This window comes from Rattus rattus, chromosome 5 (assembly GCF_011064425.1).
Source record: "Rattus rattus isolate New Zealand chromosome 5, Rrattus_CSIRO_v1, whole genome shotgun sequence".
NCBI classification, from domain to species: domain Eukaryota; kingdom Metazoa; phylum Chordata; class Mammalia; order Rodentia; family Muridae; genus Rattus; species Rattus rattus.
Window position 1 is genome coordinate 151,887,569 of NC_046158.1, and position 19,309 is coordinate 151,906,877.

General features: G+C 47.6%; 2 protein-coding genes across 5 annotated transcripts in view; one reads left to right on the forward strand and one right to left on the reverse strand.

Moving 5' to 3' along the window:
• Positions 1-1,656, forward strand: part of Sulf2 (sulfatase 2) — a 57,216-nt gene extending 55,560 nt beyond the window's left edge. The window contains exon 20 of the mRNA XM_032904781.1: positions 717-1,656. Coding sequence (XP_032760672.1) covers positions 717-747 — 31 coding nt within the window. The 3' untranslated portion in view covers positions 748-1,656. The remainder of the gene's footprint in view (positions 1-716) is intronic.
• Positions 1,657-2,334: 678 nt separating this feature from the next.
• Positions 2,335-19,309, reverse strand: part of Ncoa3 (nuclear receptor coactivator 3) — a 41,264-nt gene continuing 24,289 nt past the window's right edge. For 2 of the 4 annotated variants that reach the window (XM_032904777.1, XM_032904780.1), the window contains exons 13-22: positions 18,734-18,928; positions 18,113-18,418; positions 17,770-17,896; positions 16,650-16,821; positions 9,857-10,150; positions 7,846-7,935; positions 7,147-7,363; positions 6,217-6,391; positions 5,638-5,779; positions 5,148-5,397 (exon numbers count right to left, since the gene is read on the reverse strand). In XM_032904777.1, the coding sequence (XP_032760668.1) occupies positions 5,386-5,397; positions 5,638-5,779; positions 6,217-6,391; positions 7,147-7,363; positions 7,846-7,935; positions 9,857-10,150; positions 16,650-16,821; positions 17,770-17,896; positions 18,113-18,418; positions 18,734-18,928 (1,730 nt within the window). In that variant the 3' untranslated portion in view covers positions 5,148-5,385. Of the gene's footprint in view, positions 5,398-5,637; positions 5,780-6,216; positions 6,392-7,146; positions 7,367-7,845; positions 7,936-9,856; positions 10,151-16,649; positions 16,822-17,769; positions 17,897-18,112; positions 18,419-18,733; positions 18,929-19,309 lie in introns of all 4 variants that reach the window. The other 2 variants (XM_032904776.1, XM_032904778.1) reach the window with 2 other exon arrangements.

The window sequence follows — 19,309 nt, forward strand, 5'->3', positions numbered from 1 at the left end:
CCAGCCTTAGAGTTTCCTCTCCGGAGCTGGGTCCGCCCGCATGCTCTCTCTTTACCACCCTCTGCTCCCCTGCTAAGACAAAGCCATAGCCGCTTCTCCGGTAAGATAATGTGACTACGTTTCACACTTCAACTTAATGCCTGATCCTTAGATCGCTGTTCTCTCTGTAATCTTAGAGCCGAGATGTGCTTAGGTCCTACAGCTGACAGACACCTTGAAGGATGTGGCTGCAGAAACGCTGACAGTGTGTGCCTTTCTCAGCATGATGGCTGCAGTTGGCCTCATGTCTAAATCGGGGACCCAGATTGTTCCCCAAAGGGTCCAGCTACAGCTTTGCCAGATTCTCTCAGAAATGCCAATGAGAATTCGCTTTAATATTGGTGTTAATACTGGCAGCTCCCCTTGCTGCAGTGACCCACCTGGTCTCCCCGAATCCCTCTTCACCATTTGAACCTCTGTGACTTTACGAGGACAGTAGAAATGTGCCAGCTTCCAGGATATGCACCTCAAACCCTTAGTCACAGTTCTGCCCCAATCCTTAAAAAGCAGTCACTGTGTGGCTGAGTGAGGCAAGTGGGTGCGTGGGTGGAACGACGCCTTTCCTCATGGCCCAAGTCCTCCTTTACGTCAGCCACATCCTTAGGGCAACACCTGCAGTGTGGGGCTGACTTCAACAGCATGGTCACCAAAGGCTGAGAGTGTACTTTGTTCTGCAGGGGACAGCTATGGGAAGGTTGGGAAGGCTAATCGGCCATGGAGAGGAACCTCCAAAACCAGAGGCCTCCTGTGGCTGCCCAGGCGTGCAAAAATCACCCAATTCCGAGGAGATCGATGCTGGAACTGGGAGACTTGACAGGAGGCAGGGCCTGCACTTGGGACAGGAAATCCCGAGGAGAACGCCAAGACTTCCAGAGGCTCATTTTTCTGCCCCGCTTTGCTTCGGATTGAACCTCACCGGCCGCACAGGATGCGTCCTGATACCTGGAGTCTCCGCTCACCCTTTCAGAGGCTCACCAAGACAAAGGAACTAATTCCCATGGACTTTCCTCCAGAGATGGAAATTGCTGGATTTACCCACCCCCTCCCCTGCACCCCCTCCCCTGCACCCCCTTCCCCACTAGGGAAACAAGCTTGTTTTAACCTTCTTATTCTTTGGAGAAAGCACGGATGTCCCAGGTGCTGTCAACAGCGCAGTCTTGACAATGGTCTATAGCACAAAACAGTACCATTCACCTGGCTGGATGAGCCGGCTGCCCCAGAAGCTGCCTTCACTGTACATATGTGACTGCTCACATGTAACCAACACAGGGACTTGTAGGGGGAATCTCACTAATACGAAACCCCGCTTTTCAAGAGTCGCGGTGTCAATAAACACTCTGTGGCTGGTGTCAAGGGTAATCCCTTGAGCTTTCAGACATTTCTGTTCCTGCCCAGGATTCGTTCCTTTGTTATCCATATCCATCCCAGAACTGATGTTTTCTAAGGTACTGAAACCCCAAGTTGATGTGTGTCCTGTGTTTTAATGACATTGTATTTGTAAAGAAATTTTGTAGTATAAAAGTACCATCTTCCAGTGTTCACATCCCCCCCAGCCAATGACTAGCTCTTGGTATGAAAAAAAAAATCTTTGAATTTTTGTAAAAGGCTATCTTGGAACTTTTTTGCTGCACTATCATTTTATTATTTTACTCTTTTCTTGAAGCACTCAAGATGTTGTCCAACTTCAGCCAAGAGGGTTTGGAGAAGCAGAGGGTTATACATTAACATTAAACCTATCCGTGCGGCAAGGGATCTCACAGGTAAGTCTCGGCGGCTCTCTGTAAAGTCTGCTTCTCAACAGCGAAGCATTCAACTCCGTCAGCCCTTTGTTCTACTGAGTAGGGAGACTGGTCCCTGCGGCTGCCAGAGCAAAAGGCAGGCGGAGGTGGAAACCCAAAGGGTCTCATCAGAGGGCCCTCACTCGCATTTCTCTCAACCATCGGTTTTCAACCTGGGGCACCAACAACCTTCTCACGGGGGTCGCCTAAGGCCGTCAGAAAAGCACAGACATTTATATTACAACAGTAGCAAAGTTACGGTTAAGAAGTAGCAACAAAAATAGCTTTGCGGTTGGGGATCACTGCAGTATGAGGAACGTAATTAATGGGTGGCAGGCAGAAAGGCTGAGAATCACTGATCTAAATGGTCCCACAGTTTTCAGACGCCTTGAATAGGTCCAGGCTCCTAGGAAAAAGAACCGTTCCTCGGACCTCACAGACACTGAGTGCTCTTAGTCCTTATCCCGCCTTCACCCCTGACCTGGGTGTGGAGAGGAGAGGAAAAGCACGCTTAGGCTGAGGTTTAAATAGAAACCTTTATTTACAAGAGCATCCAGACAGTCGGCAAGGCGTCCAAAGCTCTATCCAACTGAGTCACCGACGTCGACGTGGTTTTGACTCCTTGCAGTGTAAAGGATGACATCGTCTGAAGTGACACTTAATATAACCGTGATTAACCCCCCAATGTGTTCTCAGTGGTGTCGGTCAGTTCCTGAGAATTTACTGCTCTTGGAGTGACATTTCCTGTCTTCTTCAAAACTCCGAATTTTCAAAGGAAGAGGAAAAGGGAGGAGGCAAAGAAAAACAAAACTCAGCCCTGTTTTTAATCGCCTGCGCTGGAGGTAAAAACCCCTGTGCTTCAAGGCAGGGCCAGATTTCAGCCAGCCTAGAGGTTTGCTCCTGGTTAAGCTAGGCTTGGGGACAGAACCCTCGACTGCCATAGACAGAAAGGGACTGGATGGGCAAGTTGTTAAGTGGCAACCCTCTGCGTGGCCCCCGAGTCACCTCGGCGTCTCCTCTTGATGAGCCGACGGGGGCAGTCTGGAGAGGAAGCGCTCTAATACCAACAGAAACAGTACAGCTTCGTTTATTTTTGAAGAAACGTGTATCCTTAATATCATTTTGATCTTCATAAAATAATACATTTTTTTATTTATATATCTTTGGATTCAGCAAAAAAGTAGGTACTGAAAATGTCCCCACATCGTAAAAGCAGATGAAAAGAATACTTTTATACTGTTTGCCCCAAAGACACCTAGGTTTAACGAGGGGCTGGGGAGGAGGGGAGGCGAGGTAGGCAAGAAAAGTACAAAGAGAATGACCCAAAAAGATTAAAGGGCAATTCAGGTAACAACAAATCATCCCAAAGGCTAGTAAAAGGAAATCAGAATTTTGAACTGGCACCGATAAAAATCAGGAAGTAGAAAATATAAAAACATAATAAACTTCATTTTTCTCCCCATACAAAAAGGAGGTGCCAACCAGTTAGCTTGGAGCCGGGGTGCTGGAAGAACCAGAGTTGGGTTTTAAATGTCTTTCCAAGGGGAGGAGCACCACCCTGGCCTACACACCTAAGCGAGGAAGGTTCAGCCCCGCCCGGCCAGCTCTGAAGGTGTTACCTGCAAAGAACAGCACACAATGAAATAGGGCGGAGGGACAGTGGGTCAATCACAGGGGGTGTCCATTATGACCTAATCCACCCTGGGGGTGGGGGGGTCTGGAAACTCAAGTTTTACTCACAGAGAGCTCTGAGAACGAAGTGGTGCTCCCTTCCGGGAGATGGAGAGCTGGTTAGACGTCTGACTTTGAAACACTAACTGGCTCTCAGAAAATGACACCAGAGACTTGAAAGCTACAGATGTTCTAATAACCTAATGTCATCTAACTGTTTGAACCTAAGAAATCCAAAAAAAGGGTGTTACATACGCTTGGTTTCCCTACTCCAAACTGACTAGGACAGGTGCCAACAGGAGGCAGAGAGGTGGCGGGAGGGGCTGGCACAGGCTGAGGTGTCACTCTAACTCAGCACCCTGATGCCATGGAGAGGTAGGAAGAGACCCCATGAGCTGAGCAACAGGAGAGCTGGGCAGACACCAGACCACACACAGCAAGGGCCCAGGGCCTTTGACCTAAATGTGGGGCTCAGTCCTAAGCAACAGGAATCACCCGGGCTACATACTCAAGTTTTCCAAAATTATTATCGTTTAATTTATGGACTGCTTAAAAAAAAAAACAAAAAACCACAAGATTCTTTTTTAAATCAATTTGCTTCGGTTTTGTTTGTCTTTAAACTTTTAAACTCTTGGCGCTTTTTGTTTGTTTTTTGTTTTGTTTTTGTTTTAAAGCTCATTTCCCCATATCTATTCTTTCCCCCAAAAATTAACAAAGTGCGTAGTTCTCTGGTAAAGAAATTTTTTAAAAAATTTAAATGCCTACATCTAAACAAATGATCGCTTTAAAAAGCCTTTAGATTAAGAGATCAAGGAGTGAGGCCTGTGAAGCGAGGGAGTGGCAGGCTGCCCTGCCCGCAGGCGGGGCACTGCTGACGTCTCTCTCCTCTGCTTGTAGCCTCACTGCATGGAGTTTACAGAAATCGACAATGTTAAATATTTAGTTTCACAAACTCTGTAAAAATGAGCTGCTGTGGCCTACAAAAAAAGGTATGTACATATTTTTACATAATACAATATCTTAAAAGATCATATTTACAAAAAGAAGTGTATTCACAGAAGCACTGCTAGCTTCTGATTCAGAGTGCAGTACCTGGCCGTGGGTTTCACAAGTTTATTTCAAAAGCATTATTGCTCTACCATATAGGCAAGGGTGGCGTAGTACTTGAAAGAAACAACAAACAAACAAAAAACAATCATGTTCTTGTCCTAACAGATTAGTGCAGACAAAAACCAGGAATGTGGTTCACCATTCCTCATGCCCTCAAGAACATTGCATTTCTCCGTGACTTCCTCAGTAAAGTGCACTTGGCTGCACATTGGGGCGGGAAAATTCAATATTGCCACCTCATTTTCCCTTCTGCAAAGCCATTAAACATCAATGACAAATCCTTGAGAATTACGGGGTATGGGGACCTCCTCAGGAGGAGATCCAGGACAACAGACTCTGGGGACTACCCCTGTAAAGGACACGAGTGTAGAAACACTGATTGCACTGACAGGAGAGGACACAGGGCCACTTGCTGCCTCAAGGCAATCTGTGCTCCCCTTCCAGTGCTGCAGGACAGAAACCCTAGCCATCTAGATTTATGTGAAGACTTTGGCTGGTGGGGCAGAAGGAAGTGACGTAAGAGAGTGGTGATCATGAACACCCCATCTCCAGATCACATCCTCATGAGGCAGAACGCCATGCCACACAGAGGCAGGGCATCAGGTAGACAGTGCGCTTCAGCTTGAGACCCAGTTCTGCTCAGATGACAGCACTTGGGAACACCCGGTGGTGGTCACGCTGGCCTTGCTTCCAAGCTGGATGCCTAGACAATGACTCCTTATGTCCCAATGGTCCTGTGCAGTGTCATCTGTACAGTGATTTCCTTCTCGGTCCCACCAGGGAGATGTCAGCAGTATTTCTGTAACAGAGGAACACAGGGTCAGCACAGCAGAAAACTACCCACTGTCTATGCTGCCATGCACCGCTCTTAGAATCCACTTCAACACAAATATCTAACAGCACAGGGCCTTCAAACCAAATGCTTTCAAAACACTGTAGTAGTTTGTGTAAGTTCTATATCTAGACCGCTGTTTAAATCCCAGAACACTGTTAGGGTTCTGGGTCTAAACAAAGAAGGCTTCCAGGGAGACGCTCGTACCTGATCAGGACCCATCGGCATGCCAGACATGGGCATGGGGGTCATGGTCATCTGTCCCAAGTGACTACCACTGCTGTTCATGTGCACCATGTTGTATGCTGCAGGGTTCCCCTGGGGAGCAAACTGCTGTTGGGGAAAAGAACTGCGAAGAAAGGGTAATGTTACTTCCAAATCAATTCAGACCACAGGACAGACTGTCACAGTCTATCGAATGTCCCCCTAGACAGAAAACACCAGAGAAATCTGTTGTTGTTGCTTGAGACAGTGCCTCTCTATGGCTGCTCTGGAGGCTGGCCTTGAACTCACAGAGATCCTCCTGCCTTTGTCACCCAAGTGCTGGAATTAAAGGCATGCACTACCTCGCCCAGCCTGAGAAAAACCTGACAGCCTGGCGGCCTCCTATTTTCACTTTCACAACCGCCAGGACTCAGCATGCTCAGACACAGCACAGTACAAAGCAACCTCACCGCCCGTGCCTCACTTTATAGGAGCCAAGCATGTCAGCTCTCCATCCAGCAAGTGTGACTGGGAAGCGGGGCCCAGCCCCAGCATAGGATGTAAAGTAAGTCACACACTTACCCATTCCTGGCCAAGTTCCCTGACGGCCACCCTTTCATCTCTGAGGACTGATACATGGGTGCAGTCTGGGGATGCTGCACCATGGCATTCTGGGAAGGCCCCATTCTTGATGACATCATTGCACTGGGAGGACTAGAGCCTCTACCAAAGGCTGGCTCTGGCGGTTGTCCCATTCCTTGAAGAAATGAACAGAAATCAGTGCTCAATGCTGTATCCTTAGGCTTTCGGCATGCTAGAATCAACAAAGATGGGGAGGGAAAGACAGAAAAGGCTACACATAGCTGCTCTGTTGTTCTGCTTCTCACCAAAATGACAAGGTCATTGGCTTAGAAAGAAAGATGCTGCCTAGAGCATCAGGGTGGGCAGGGCCATACTCTCTTACAGCATCTATCTATCCTAGTCTATCCCAGAATCTCCCCAAAGGCAGGCCTGAAGCACAGCCTGCTTAGTGTAACCATGGTAAGTGCCCAAGTCATTGAGCAAAAAAGAGATTCTGTATCTGGGGTCTGTCCCTCAGGCTCAAGTGTCCAGAGAAGCATCTTTCAATGCCGGGGCATGAAGAACAGGCAAGAGGAGGGTTATGTGATCTTCCTCAAATAAGGGGGAGAGGTTGCTAGGGCTAAAAAAGATGGCTAACTGTGAGAGAACACACACTCTCCCTGCAGCTCCCTGCAGCTCCACCAGACAGTTCTCCTGACAAACAAGATGGAGTGAGCAGCATTTTGTGTCACACACACACAGCGGACCTGGTGAAGCTTGTGACTTTAAGAGTTCTTTTTTTTTTTTTTTTTTTTTTTTTTTTTCGGAGCTGGGGACCAACCCAGGGCCTTGCCTTCCTAGGCAAGCGCTCTACCACTGAGCTAAATCCCCAACCCCAGCTTGTGACTTTAATAGCAGTACTTTGGGAAGGGCATCACGTGCCAGGCTCACCATAATTTGTCGCATATGGAAACTGTTGTGGAGGGGCTTGTGGCATTGCTGAGCCTGCCAGGACCCCGTCCATGCTGGGGGAAGCGGTGACGTTGGGAGGTGGGCTGAAGGCCTGAGGCTGTGGCTGTGACATCATCATCGCCATCCTCTGCTGCTGCAGGTGATGGTTCATCAGCTCTCGTTTCTGCTGGGCAGCCATTTGGGCATTAAAGAAAGCCTGCTGGGAGCCAAGAGAGACACAATTAACTTCAGTTCACAGAGGGCCCCGCAATACACAAGCTATCAACCAGACAGAACACTCACAAGTGTCTTCTCGGTAACTAAAGGGAAGTATACAAAAATTGTTCCCGTGGCTTCCAAATGCTGCCCAGCGAGCATGTGCCCTCCCTGCCCAGGGTCAGAAGCATTTCCATGTTCCCAAATGCTCAGCGGCTCTCTTACAATACAGTAGTTCACCACAAAGGAAACCGATCTGGGTGAGCTGACTGATGGTTTTAATGAAGCAGCCACTTCTCTCCAGCCCCTCATCACTACCAAGACAGAGTGCGGTTGAAAGAGAAAGTATAGGGGCTGTGTGACAGCCAATTCTTACAAAAACTTCAGAATTATTTTAACAAGCATGGGCTAAGGACCAGCCGGGCAGGAGCCCAGCCTGGACTGGACCCTCCTCTGCTGGGGAAAAAAAAAAAAAAAAAATACCTGGGACTGCAGCATGGGCCTCATCACAGCAGCACCACCAGTGGGGTTTTCCATCTTCATCTCCAGTGCCTGCCGGCTCTGATTTAAAAACTGACCAGAGTTAAGGTTAGTCAGGTCAAGTGGGGAGGTCAGTGAGCCCCATGGGCTTTACAAACCTTACCACCACCCAGCAAGATCCCCCAAAGCCGCTGAGCTGGGAAGCCACATTTAAACTGGGGTGATTGTTTCCATTCTGCAGAAGGAAGATGGCTCTCAGAATTAAACTGCGGGGACCAGGCTCCTTTCCCGGCACCTACATGGTGGCTCACAGTCACCACTACCTCCACTTCTAGTGGACCCCACACCTCTGGCCTCTGCAGGCACATGTATGCGTACAGGCAATGGACTGCACAAACACATTAAAAATACAGTAAGCCTTAAAAAAAGAAAAGAAATTCCAAGCCAGCCAGGGCTACAGGGAGAAACCGTGTCCTGAAAGAAAAGAAGGAAGGGGTGACAATTCCTTGTAAAGCTTTGTTTGTCACAAAGGACAAGCGTACAACTTAAGCAACACAGGAGCTCAATGGCCTCACAGTGTCGCGTTTCTCCAGGGACTGTTTTGACAATCAAATTAACAACTTTGTCTTGATCAGACAACAGTGAGCGTTTCATAGAAAGGAATAAGAAGATATAAAATAGGGCTGGAGAGATGGCTCAGCGGTTAAGAGCACTGAATGCTCTTCCAGAGGTCCTGAGTCCAAATCCCAGCAACCACATGGTGGCTCACAACCACCTGTAAAGAGATCCGATGCCCTCGTCTGGTGTGTCTGAAGACAGCTACAGTGTACTTACATACATGGAATAAATAAAATAAATCTTTTAAAAAGAAGAAGGAGGAGGAGGAAGAGGAGGAGGAAGAGGAGGAGGAGGAGGAGGAGGAGGAGGAGAAGGAGAAGGAGAAGGAGAAGGAGAAGGAGAAGGAGAAGAAATAAAATAGGACCACACACAGGCACACAACTTCCCTAGTTCTGAACCCACTTCTGAAGCAATCAGAGCCTGACTCCAGCTTACAGGGCTCTAAGCTCAACCACTCTGCTACTCAAGTGATTTACTGCCACCGTGTGTCACATTTACCAGCACTCACAGTCTGTGTAGCCATACAAACAATTACGATTTAAAGCAGCTTCGGATTAAGGAAACAATGGGAAGAAATAAAATCCTATCTAAAACATTCTTTTAAAATATTTATTCTTATTTTGAATGTGTCTGCATGTGGGTGAAATTTCTCAGGCCAGAAAGAGGAGGTGTGGATCCACCGGAACTGAAGTTAGGCTGTGAGTTGCCCAGCGTAGGTGCCAGGAGCTAAGCTTAGGCCCCTCGCAAAGGCAACACATGTTCTTACCGCTGAGCATGCCTCCAGCCCCAAAGAACTGAAAGCTTTAAAAACACCAAGAAGTGGTTTCCATTAAATACTGAGCCAATAGGGGTGCTAGCACATGCCTGCAATCCCTATGTGAGAGGTTGAAGCAGGAGGATTACAAGTTCGCCTGGGCAATTAAAGATCTTGTCTTTAGAACAAAATGCAGGGGACATGCCTTCCAAGGGCTGTCAGGACATGCTGTTCCTCCAGCTGTTCTGTTCTGTGAGACAGCCCACTGTGCAGTCCTAAGCCACTCTGTAGACCAGGCTGGCCCATGGGACTCGCAGAGACCTGTGTTTCTGCCTCCCAAGGGCTAGGATTAAAGCCATGCAGTAAGCAAGGCTCTCAGAACTAAACTGGCTGGCTTGGAAAGCACACACCCACTGAGCCATTTTGCCATTGCTAATGTTATACCAACGAATAGACACACAGAAAGATACCAAGTTTAATACATACTCCTTAGCAAGGAACTGTCTGACAAACAAAACCTTACAGAGAAGTGAAAGCAAAAGGAATCCCAATTCCTTTAGTTAGCAAGAGTGGAGGGCCAGCGCCAAGGGCCATGGAGAACTCTCAGCATGAAAGTCAGAGCCTGGAAAACACAGGGCCTACCTGCTGGCCCTGCAGCCGCTGCTGAAGCTGCATTCTCAGCTGCTTCGGGGTGTTTGTCCTTGGTCTCACCATGCTGGCTCTAGGATGCAGGCCTTGGAGAGGAAAACTGCCTTGTTGGCTAATCTGACTCATCATAGAGTTCAGAGACGGGGACTGCCCCTGAAGGTGAAAGCCTCCTTGCAGTGGAGGACCCTGAGCTGGGTATGTTTGTCCATACAGTGCAGCCTTCTGATCCATCATTACTGTTGCTTCTTGGCCTTGGAAAACATCCTGTTTGGACTCCAAAGCTTGTCCCTTAAACATCAAACACAAATGAATGGTTAGCTGCATCTGAGAAAGCAACCAAAAGCAAATGTTGCAAACAAAGGGAAAATGTCAGTCAGTCAGTCCATGTGAATGGACAGTGGTGGCTCAGAACCCAGAAGCAAGTCAGGGTCACTGCCTAAAGCTGCATAGGACCAAGACACACGGCAGACTCACACACTCACACACACACACTCGGCCTTTAGCTACAATGCATTTAATACCTGCAGAAATACTATTGGCTCAAAACCAGAGCTCTACACAGTAAGAACCACACACCTCTCAAACCACCAGAGATAAATGAAAATTGCAGTGAGCAACAAACACATTCTCAGGTCAGTGGAATTGGGGGCTTTGGAGTCTTCAAAGACTACAACGGTGTGTGTGTGTGTGTGTGTGTGTGTGTGTGTGTGTGTGTGTGTGTTTGCATTGTTGGGTTGTTTTAAATTTGTTCTGTTTGGAGATGGTGTCTTTCTGTGTAGCCTCTCTGTTATGGAATTAACTCATTTTGTAGACCAGGCTGGCCTCAAACTCTAAGATCCACCAGCCTCTGCCTCCCAAAAGTTGGTATTAAAAGCGTGCACTGCCATGCCCAGCCTAGAACTACACAATTTTTTCTGGGCTACTCTGGAACACGTTTTTGAGGCAAAGAACCTTTCACAACTACACGGCAGGCAACCTTGACCCTTTTCCCTAAAATCTTTTCAGTTGTCCTCAACTCCAACCCCCCGCCTCCACACACACACACACACACACACACACACACACACACACACACACACACACACAAGAGGAGTAGGTTCACACCCAGAAACATGGATACAGGACCTTCACACCTTTACTCTTATTCCTAGGACCATGCTTCCTTCCCACTACAAGGAGGTGACTCCTGGTAGTGTGAAGACGGTCAGCTGAGAGAGAACGGGAGACAGGCTGAAGGGCGGCCTAAGCAGTGGGCAGTACACCAGAGTGGCCACAGAGGATCAGAGAGGAGCTCGTCTGCGACCAGGAACTGCATGGTCACAGATGGAGCCTCGGGAGAATGCTACAGTGGGGATAATTTGACCAAGAGTCCACTCCGCTGTAGTCTTACACAGTTCCTTCTCACTGGCAATGTAGGTGGCTGTGAGAGCTGAGTAAACGAGTGCTCTCTATGCTAGGACAAACTACATCAAGAATTCTGTAACGTCCTTTTCGTCTTGCCTTTTGGGGGCAATGAAAAGGAGGGTTAGGGAACTCCTTCCTATCTTCTCAATACTCATTTATGTGGAATCAGTATAGCATGAGTATTTATAAATGACTTTAATGTATTCCTGCTCTTCTTGGACTCAAAGAAGCGGCTGTAAGTCTTGTGTACTCCTGTGTGGGTTCAGAATTCAAGTCTGTATACTGGACGACCAAGACTCAAAAGGAAGGGGGAAGCAGAGGCTGACCTGGTTGAAATGTAATAATGAATGGAGGTAATCAAACTCTGGCTTTCAAACATTATCAATAAAGAAAACTGGTGTATTGTTTTAACTTTTAGAGGTAAATAACTCTACAGTGGAACTGACTGATAAATTATAGGTTGTCCAGGTGGCTCAACAAGTACAGGTGCCTGCTGCCCCACCTGACGACCTGAGTTCAAGCCCCGGCTTGAACAGTGGAATAACAGATTCACACACACACACACACACACACACACACACACACACACACACACACACACACACACACACACACACACACACACACAAAAATGTTTTTAAACATTTTAGGGCTGATGAAATGACTTAGTGGTAAAGGCCTCTGCCACAAATTCTGACAACCTGAGTTTGATTCCCAGAATTCACATGATGGAAGGATAGCGCTGACCCCTATCGGCTATCCTCTGAGCTCCATGTGTGCAATGTGGGATGCAATAAGCACGGACAGACACACACAAAATAAACTGTAATAAAACGTTACAAATCTGATGCTCTCCCATAATCTGTGGACAGGGAAAGATGGTGTATGTAACGATAGGTCAGCCAGGAGAAGCTCCTCTCCAGACCTCCAATCTGAGTGCACTCCCCAGTCACATGCTAAGGGTGTCACCCACCACTGTCCCTGAGGTCTGTGTTAGGTGTCAGGCATCAGCTCGACCTGCACTGGATGGCATGTTCTGCAGGAGGAGATTAGAGCGTCAGGGGCACTGTGCACCTCTGCCTTCTCCTGGGCCCCAGACCAGGAGCACAGTGAGCTGCCCTGTCCTGCATCCTGCTACCTACCCCACAGCCACGCGGGCTCCACTCCAGCCTTCCCTTGCTTGGATAAGGCTCGAGTGTCCATGAGGCTCACTCTCAGGCTTTCCTCTTCTCTCACGATACTTCCTGCCTGGATATCCTCAGGCACAAAGGACAACTAGCTATCAAACTATGCTTTCTACCCCAAAGGAGACTTCTGAACTCAGGTGGCTTATGCAAATGAATCTGGGTGTCCCCGCACCTTAAACTTACACTTTCACAATTCCCCCACCTCCCCAAGGAAAGAAAAGCTGCTGCTTTCCTCAAATCTCCCCTACATCACAGGCCCTGGCTGCCCAGGACCCCATCCTCCTGTCTTCCCAGGGTGCCCCACTGCTCTTCCTCTCCTTCTGTTCTATGCACTCCACTCCCAGGACTCTTCCAGAGACTCCCCAGGGCCCTCGCAATAACCAGCATTTGAGCTCCTACATCTTGTCGTTTCAACCCTGCTCACTCCAAACACAGACATCTTTATTAAGGCGTGGTGTGCTACATTCTCTTGCACATTCTACTAAAGTGAATTTAAAGAATTTAGAAGGTTCTGAGAGCCAACCGAACCCATTGGAAAATATAGTACAAGCAGATAGCCAAGACTTTTCCCTGCAGTCTCTGCTGGCCACTCCATGAAGGGCCACCTCAGACCTCAGACCTCTCCGTTCCTGGGGGTTATTTATCCAGCATTTTCTACATTTCCTGTTTGGATTACAGGCACTACTGTACATACCTATCATAATAATACTTTCATTTTACCTTTATTACCGCTGTGTGTGAGAGATGTGTGTGTGTGCATACCACAGTGCACACGTGGAGGTCAGAGGACAACTTTACAGTTGCTTCTCTCCTCTCCTCATGTGGACCTTTACGTGAGCTCCAGGGACCGAATTCACAGTGCCAGTTTGGGCCGGCCCAAGAGGACAGTGTCTGTAGACTATCTGAGCACCATGTCACTTGTCGTCTATGGGTATTTTTATAGATGTCTTAGATAGCATTTAAATGCTTCCCAGTTAACAACTTCGCTTCTGGGATTTCCCCAGCATTTTACTGTTATAAATTACTGTGCACTGTGGTTTCTTGTAGGTTTGTTTGTTTGAGGGGGGGTGTCTGTTTTGTTCTGTTTTTCAAGACAGGGTTTCTCTACATAGCCCTGGATGTCCTAGAACTTTGTAGACCAGGATGGCCTGGGACTCACAACATAAGCCTCCTCATTGCTGAAATTAAAGTTGTGCCCAGCAACATTCTTAAATTGAAAATAAAGCTAAAGAAAAGGAGGGTATGACAAACCCCTCACAGTGTACACCGCCCAGCATTTATGAGTGTCACACTGCATATGGCCGGCCGGGGAACATAAATACTGAAAGGACTAGGCATGAGCTCTATTCATCCTGGAAACCAAATTCTCAGCCCAAAACCCCATTGGAAAACTGGAAAACACAGGTGGATGGCCGGCAAACATGACAAGATAATCAAGCTTGTGAAGAGGTGCGGTGAGAGCCAGTCACCTCTCTGCTTATCATGTTAGTAAACAGGTTTTTAAAATAATCACACTCTGTTGTTTGTGTGGTCATCCATCTAAACCACACAATGGTGACAGAGGAAAACCTGAACTACTCATCCAGAACGAGCCAGTGCCGTTTCCTTCCCAAGACAGGGACCTGATGTGACAGCCCTGACACAGGGTCCTGACGTGACAGACCAAGCTATCGCCTTACAAGGTCAAAGTAAGTTCATTCCTGTTTTCTGTAAACCTTGGGTTTGACGAAGTCTTGACCCGTTTTCTGGAATTTGACAAGTCCCACACCCTATATCCTAACCTTTGCCGTAGTAAGATGCTCTGCCAAATAACTTGGAATGTTCTGCCAAGTTCCTACAGAACAAAAAAACCCTGAAATCCCCCTAGACTTGAAGTTTTGAGGCTCACATAAACCCCACCTTCTTCTATGTCCAATTCTATTTTCTCAAACCTGCTTTAGGGAAATAGCCCTGTCTGGAAGGAAATAAAGCCTGCTTAATTTGACTAGAGAGTTTGAGTAATGGTCCTTACTCTCATTTGGTGGAATTAACAAATGCTGCCCTAGAATCCTAGAATCATGTGACTTTCCTGACTTAGCTTCCAAAGCAGGTGGGACACCGGACACATTGGTCTTTCACACCTTTTCTTAAGGCAGAAAGAGACATGTGTGATCACCTGCACGATAGACAGCATCCACGTAAGATGAGATTACAGCCACAGACCCCACAAAGGCTGAAGGGCGACATGATTCACAGAGCAAAGCCAGCAGAATGAGACCTTGATGGCTGACAATGATAGTGACTATCACTGTCACCCTTGTGAGCATGCACACGCACTCACAGGCTTACATGCACTGCTTTAAATCTAGAGGTGTATACACCCCTGTTACTAACAACACCCCAGTTACTAACAACACCCCCTCTGCTGCTCAGAGAGGGCTTTAAGGCTGATGTTACATATTCTTTCCATTTGTCAGAAGCTGTTTTTGTTGTTGTTTGGGTTTTTGAGATAGGGTCTTATGATATAGCTTTAGATGGCTTGGAACTTGCTATAAACACCAGGCTTGCCTTGAACTTAAGATCCACCAGCTTCTGGTTCACAGAGTGCTGGTACTGAAAGCCACCACCACCACACTTGGTGCACTCACTCATCAGAATTGTAGATGGAGGCCTAGACCCAGCAAGTAGGAAGAATGTCAGACCAAACGCAGCATGGTTGTCAGCACCAGGGTCAGGTGTCACCAGACACACACACACACACACACACACACACACACACACACACACACACACACACACACACACACACACACACACACCAGATTCAGCTGTTCTCCAGTGTCAGGTTAGGTGTGATTGGCATCTCTGAAGTGGGACATCAGAACTGGCATTGTTTCCCCTGTCCCTTTGAGAACTCTAAGGCGAGGGCCGGAGAGATAGCCCCACATTTAGGAGTACTGGCTGTTCTTCCAGAGGGTCAAAGTTCAGTTCCCAGCATCCACATCAGGTAGCTGATAACTGCCTCTAACTCCACATTTAGGAGATCAAAGCCCTCTCTGGTTCCACAGCACGCACGTGGCAGCACATAAACAAGCATTCCCATGCAATTCCTCGTGCATGTCTGTCTGTCTGTCTGGTTCCGACCAGCGACTGAGGCCTACCCTTGGTTTACGGCTGGACAGAGATCTGAACATTGCCCAGTACAACGTAAACAGAAGTAACCATCTATGATATTTCAAAAGTTCTTGGGATGCTGAGCATGGCGGCACATCCTTTTAATCCCAGCACTGGAGGGGCAGAGGCAAATGAACCTGAGTTCAAGGCTAGCCTGGTCTACAGAGTTCCAAGATAGCCAGAAGGCTACACAGAGAAATTCTGTCTTTCTTGAAAAACAAAAATAAAATTGTGAAAGTGTATTTTCATGAGATGAATATACAAAGAGGTGAGAGACGACAATGCTCTGATTTGGCTATAAGCCTTGTTTACACACGGCCTGCCTTCCCTGGCATATCCTGCACACCCAACACGGCTGAAGAAAATGCTATAAAAGTAAGTAGCACTCGGTGGGGCTAAGAGAGGGCTCTTGACAAGGACCCAGGTTCAGTTCCCAGAACCCACATTTGAGCTCTTTAAATCCAGCCCCAAGTGAACCAATACCCTCTTCTAACATCTGCAGGTACCAAGCACACACATGCTATAGTATGTGTGTGTGTGTGTGTGTGTGTGTGTGTGTGTGTGTGTGTGTGTGTGTGTACATACACACAAGCAAAACACACAATATAGTCAAATTAATAAATCTAAAATTTTTAAAAATTTGGTAATTATCCTTAGGGCTGGAAAAATGGATGCTCTTCTAGGACTAGGGTCTGTTCCTAGAATCCATATGGTGGCTCTCAGCTGTCTGTACCTTCAGTCCCAAAGAATCCAACACGCTCCTCTGGCCTCTGTGGGCACCAGGATGCACATAGTGCACAGAGGCATACAGGCAAATACCCATAAACATTAAATAATATTCTTAAAATAAAGTTAAACTAAAAAATCTAAGTAAGCAGCACTCTGAAAACTGTAGTGGTTTCGTTAGATGTTTTCTTTGGGTGTAGAAAGGGACAAATACACTCTCCCACAAGTGACACAGAGGTACGTGCAATCTTACTTTAAGCTGTGTTTGTCCACATGAATGTGCAGACACTGCTGTTCCCACACTGACTGCCACTCACCTGACTCACGAGCTCGGGAATCCCCAGGGCCCTGTCGATCTCCTCCAGGCCTGTGGCGTCCGTGTTGCTCAGGAGCGTGTGCAGCTGGTCCAGCAGAGCTCTCTCGTCACTCTGGCCTTCTGGGTTAGAAGGCGGCCCGAGCAGCTCATCCAGGGAATTTCTAAGAAGAGGCCTAGAGAGACACCTGAGTCAGCTCCAATGCTGCTGGGCTGGAGTTGATGAGGACCCATGTTCCACAGCCAGGACCACAGAAAAGCAAACCAGCGCTCTTGGGCTGGTGCTGGTTTTGTTTGGGTTTTGAAGTTTTCTGAGAGTCTCGCTACATAACTAAGTCTAGCCTCAAACTCACACCCAGCAATCTCGCCTGTTCAGCGCTAAGTGCTCAGAGTTATAAAATGCCCACCCTGATGCTGAGGTAAAGTCTGTGTTTCCGCTGACCTCTGGCCTCTGCATCTTTTTAAAAAGGACGGGGCAGGGACGTTGCTCAGTGGTAGTTGATTGAACAAATTAAAGGTGCAGAAGGAACCCCAGCCTTTTCTGTTGTTACAAAAGGAAAAGATAGTGTAACAGGTCACTCCCACCCAGACGACTGAAATATTTAGATGATTTTAGAAAATAATGATCCATTATTCAAAAGGTTAATCATTAGGGGATAGAGAAATGGCTCAGCAGTTATGGATTCAGTTCTCAGCACCCACATGAAGGCTCAACATGTAACTCCAGTCACGGGGACCTGACACCCTCTTCTGGGCTCCGTGGACACTGCATACATAGGCAGCCATGAAGGCAAACATTCATATGCATTTTTTAATTTTTTAATATTTTTCTAGAAAAACTGAGGCACAGTATCTGAATACCACTTATAAACCTAAGAGAGCGTGTCTTTTCCAACTGCAGCTGACACGTACCACTCTAGGGGAGATCACCGCTAAGAGACTTTTTGCAAGTCCTGAAGGCTGAACTGTAGCTCTGCCTCCTCTCCCCTTCCAGATGCCCTGCCTCAGCACCAGCAGATGGCAAGGTCAACAATAACAAAGTCTCCCATACACTCCCAGAGCTGCCTCTGCTCAGACTCTTAAATCCAACGCAAGCATTCCCGCATCACAAAGTAAAACCCTACCTATTTTGAGCCCCATGAGGACCTTGTTCCATCGAGAGCATGCCCTCTGGCCACGATCCGGGTTGGTTAGATGGCACTGCTGGGCTATAGGGACTGACGCCCATTCCCATGGGAACCTCACCAGCTCCTGGGGAAGCAAAACAGTATGTTCATCCAGGTGGTAGCACACCCCTTTAACCCAACACTCACAAGGTAGAGGCAGGGGATCTCTGAGTTCTCAGCCTGGTCTACAGACTGAGCTCCGGGTCAACCAAGACTACGAAGAGAAACCCTGTACTCAACCCTACCCCACCCCCATGCCCAAAAGAACAATTTTCATTTTTTATTGAAAGGGACAGCCTACTCATTTGAAGCATCTGCTGCTGCTGCTGTTGCTGCTGTTGCTGCTGCTGTTGTTGCTGCTGCTGCTGCTGCTGCTGCGGCTGAGGCTGCAACGTTGGTCTTGCGCCTGGCAGTCTATTAGAACGAAGTGGCAAGGTAGGCCCTGAGCTCCCCAAGGCGGGTCTTGGTAAAGCTGCGCTGTAGTCTCCTCCAGCTCTTCCCAGGGGACTTGAAGCCAGAGGCTCCATTCTGCTGGCCCTTGAGTTCGCCAAACCCCAGTCTCCTGAGGAGGACGTCGGATTCACAGGAACGTTTCTGTTTGGTCCACCTAAAATGGATAGAGCTCACTCAAGTCTTACCCAACACATAACACAAAAGCCCCTCTTGCGCTGGGAGAGGCATTAAAAACTACTGTAGCTGGGACTGTCACCCTGAGAGTGGGGCTGGCCAGCGACAAAGACAGTGGCTAGAAGCTTCCACTCCCACACATTTGTTACAGGTTAGACGGGTGGCCTGAACCAATGGGCTATTTAAGATATAGCATGAAAGGAATAACATATTAAAAGTATATTAATAAAAAATTAAAATATAAAGTTGTTACTTGGTTTGAATGTTTAAATGATTACTCTTAGACATAACCTACCCATATTGGCACCGTAATTCTCCTGACTATCCATCATTCTTGGATTCCCAGCCAGTATGGGCTGTTTTGGTAACACAGGGAAAGCATTGACGTTCTTCACTGGCGGACCTGAGCCAACAGACACGGGGCTGTCTAGAGACAGCGCTCGGTTATATGGAGGGCGCACAGACTGCACAGGCTGTGGACTTCGCAAACCTGTTGAAAACACAGGAAGCTTACCACATTGGTATCCCTTGCTGATTCAATATTTTAAGTAAGAAACAAACACTACTAAGTCCCACACAAAGTCTTTCTCATAAAAACAAACACAGCCATTTTCTTTTACAAAATAAGTATGTCAAAAAGAGAAAAAAATCCCTAATTCCAAATCAAGTACAAACGATAATCTGTGTGTTGGCCCAAGTGCCAGCACTCAGCTGTAGGCCAGTGAGCTCATGTGCGATGTGTGCCTTGGCTCCGCAGACCATGTTTAACAAGCACAAGGTTTGGTACAGATCCCCAGCACCACAAAGGAAGGGGGAGGATGGAGAGGGAAATGGAGCAATGTTTTTAATTCCTACAGGTTCTTCCTGTACT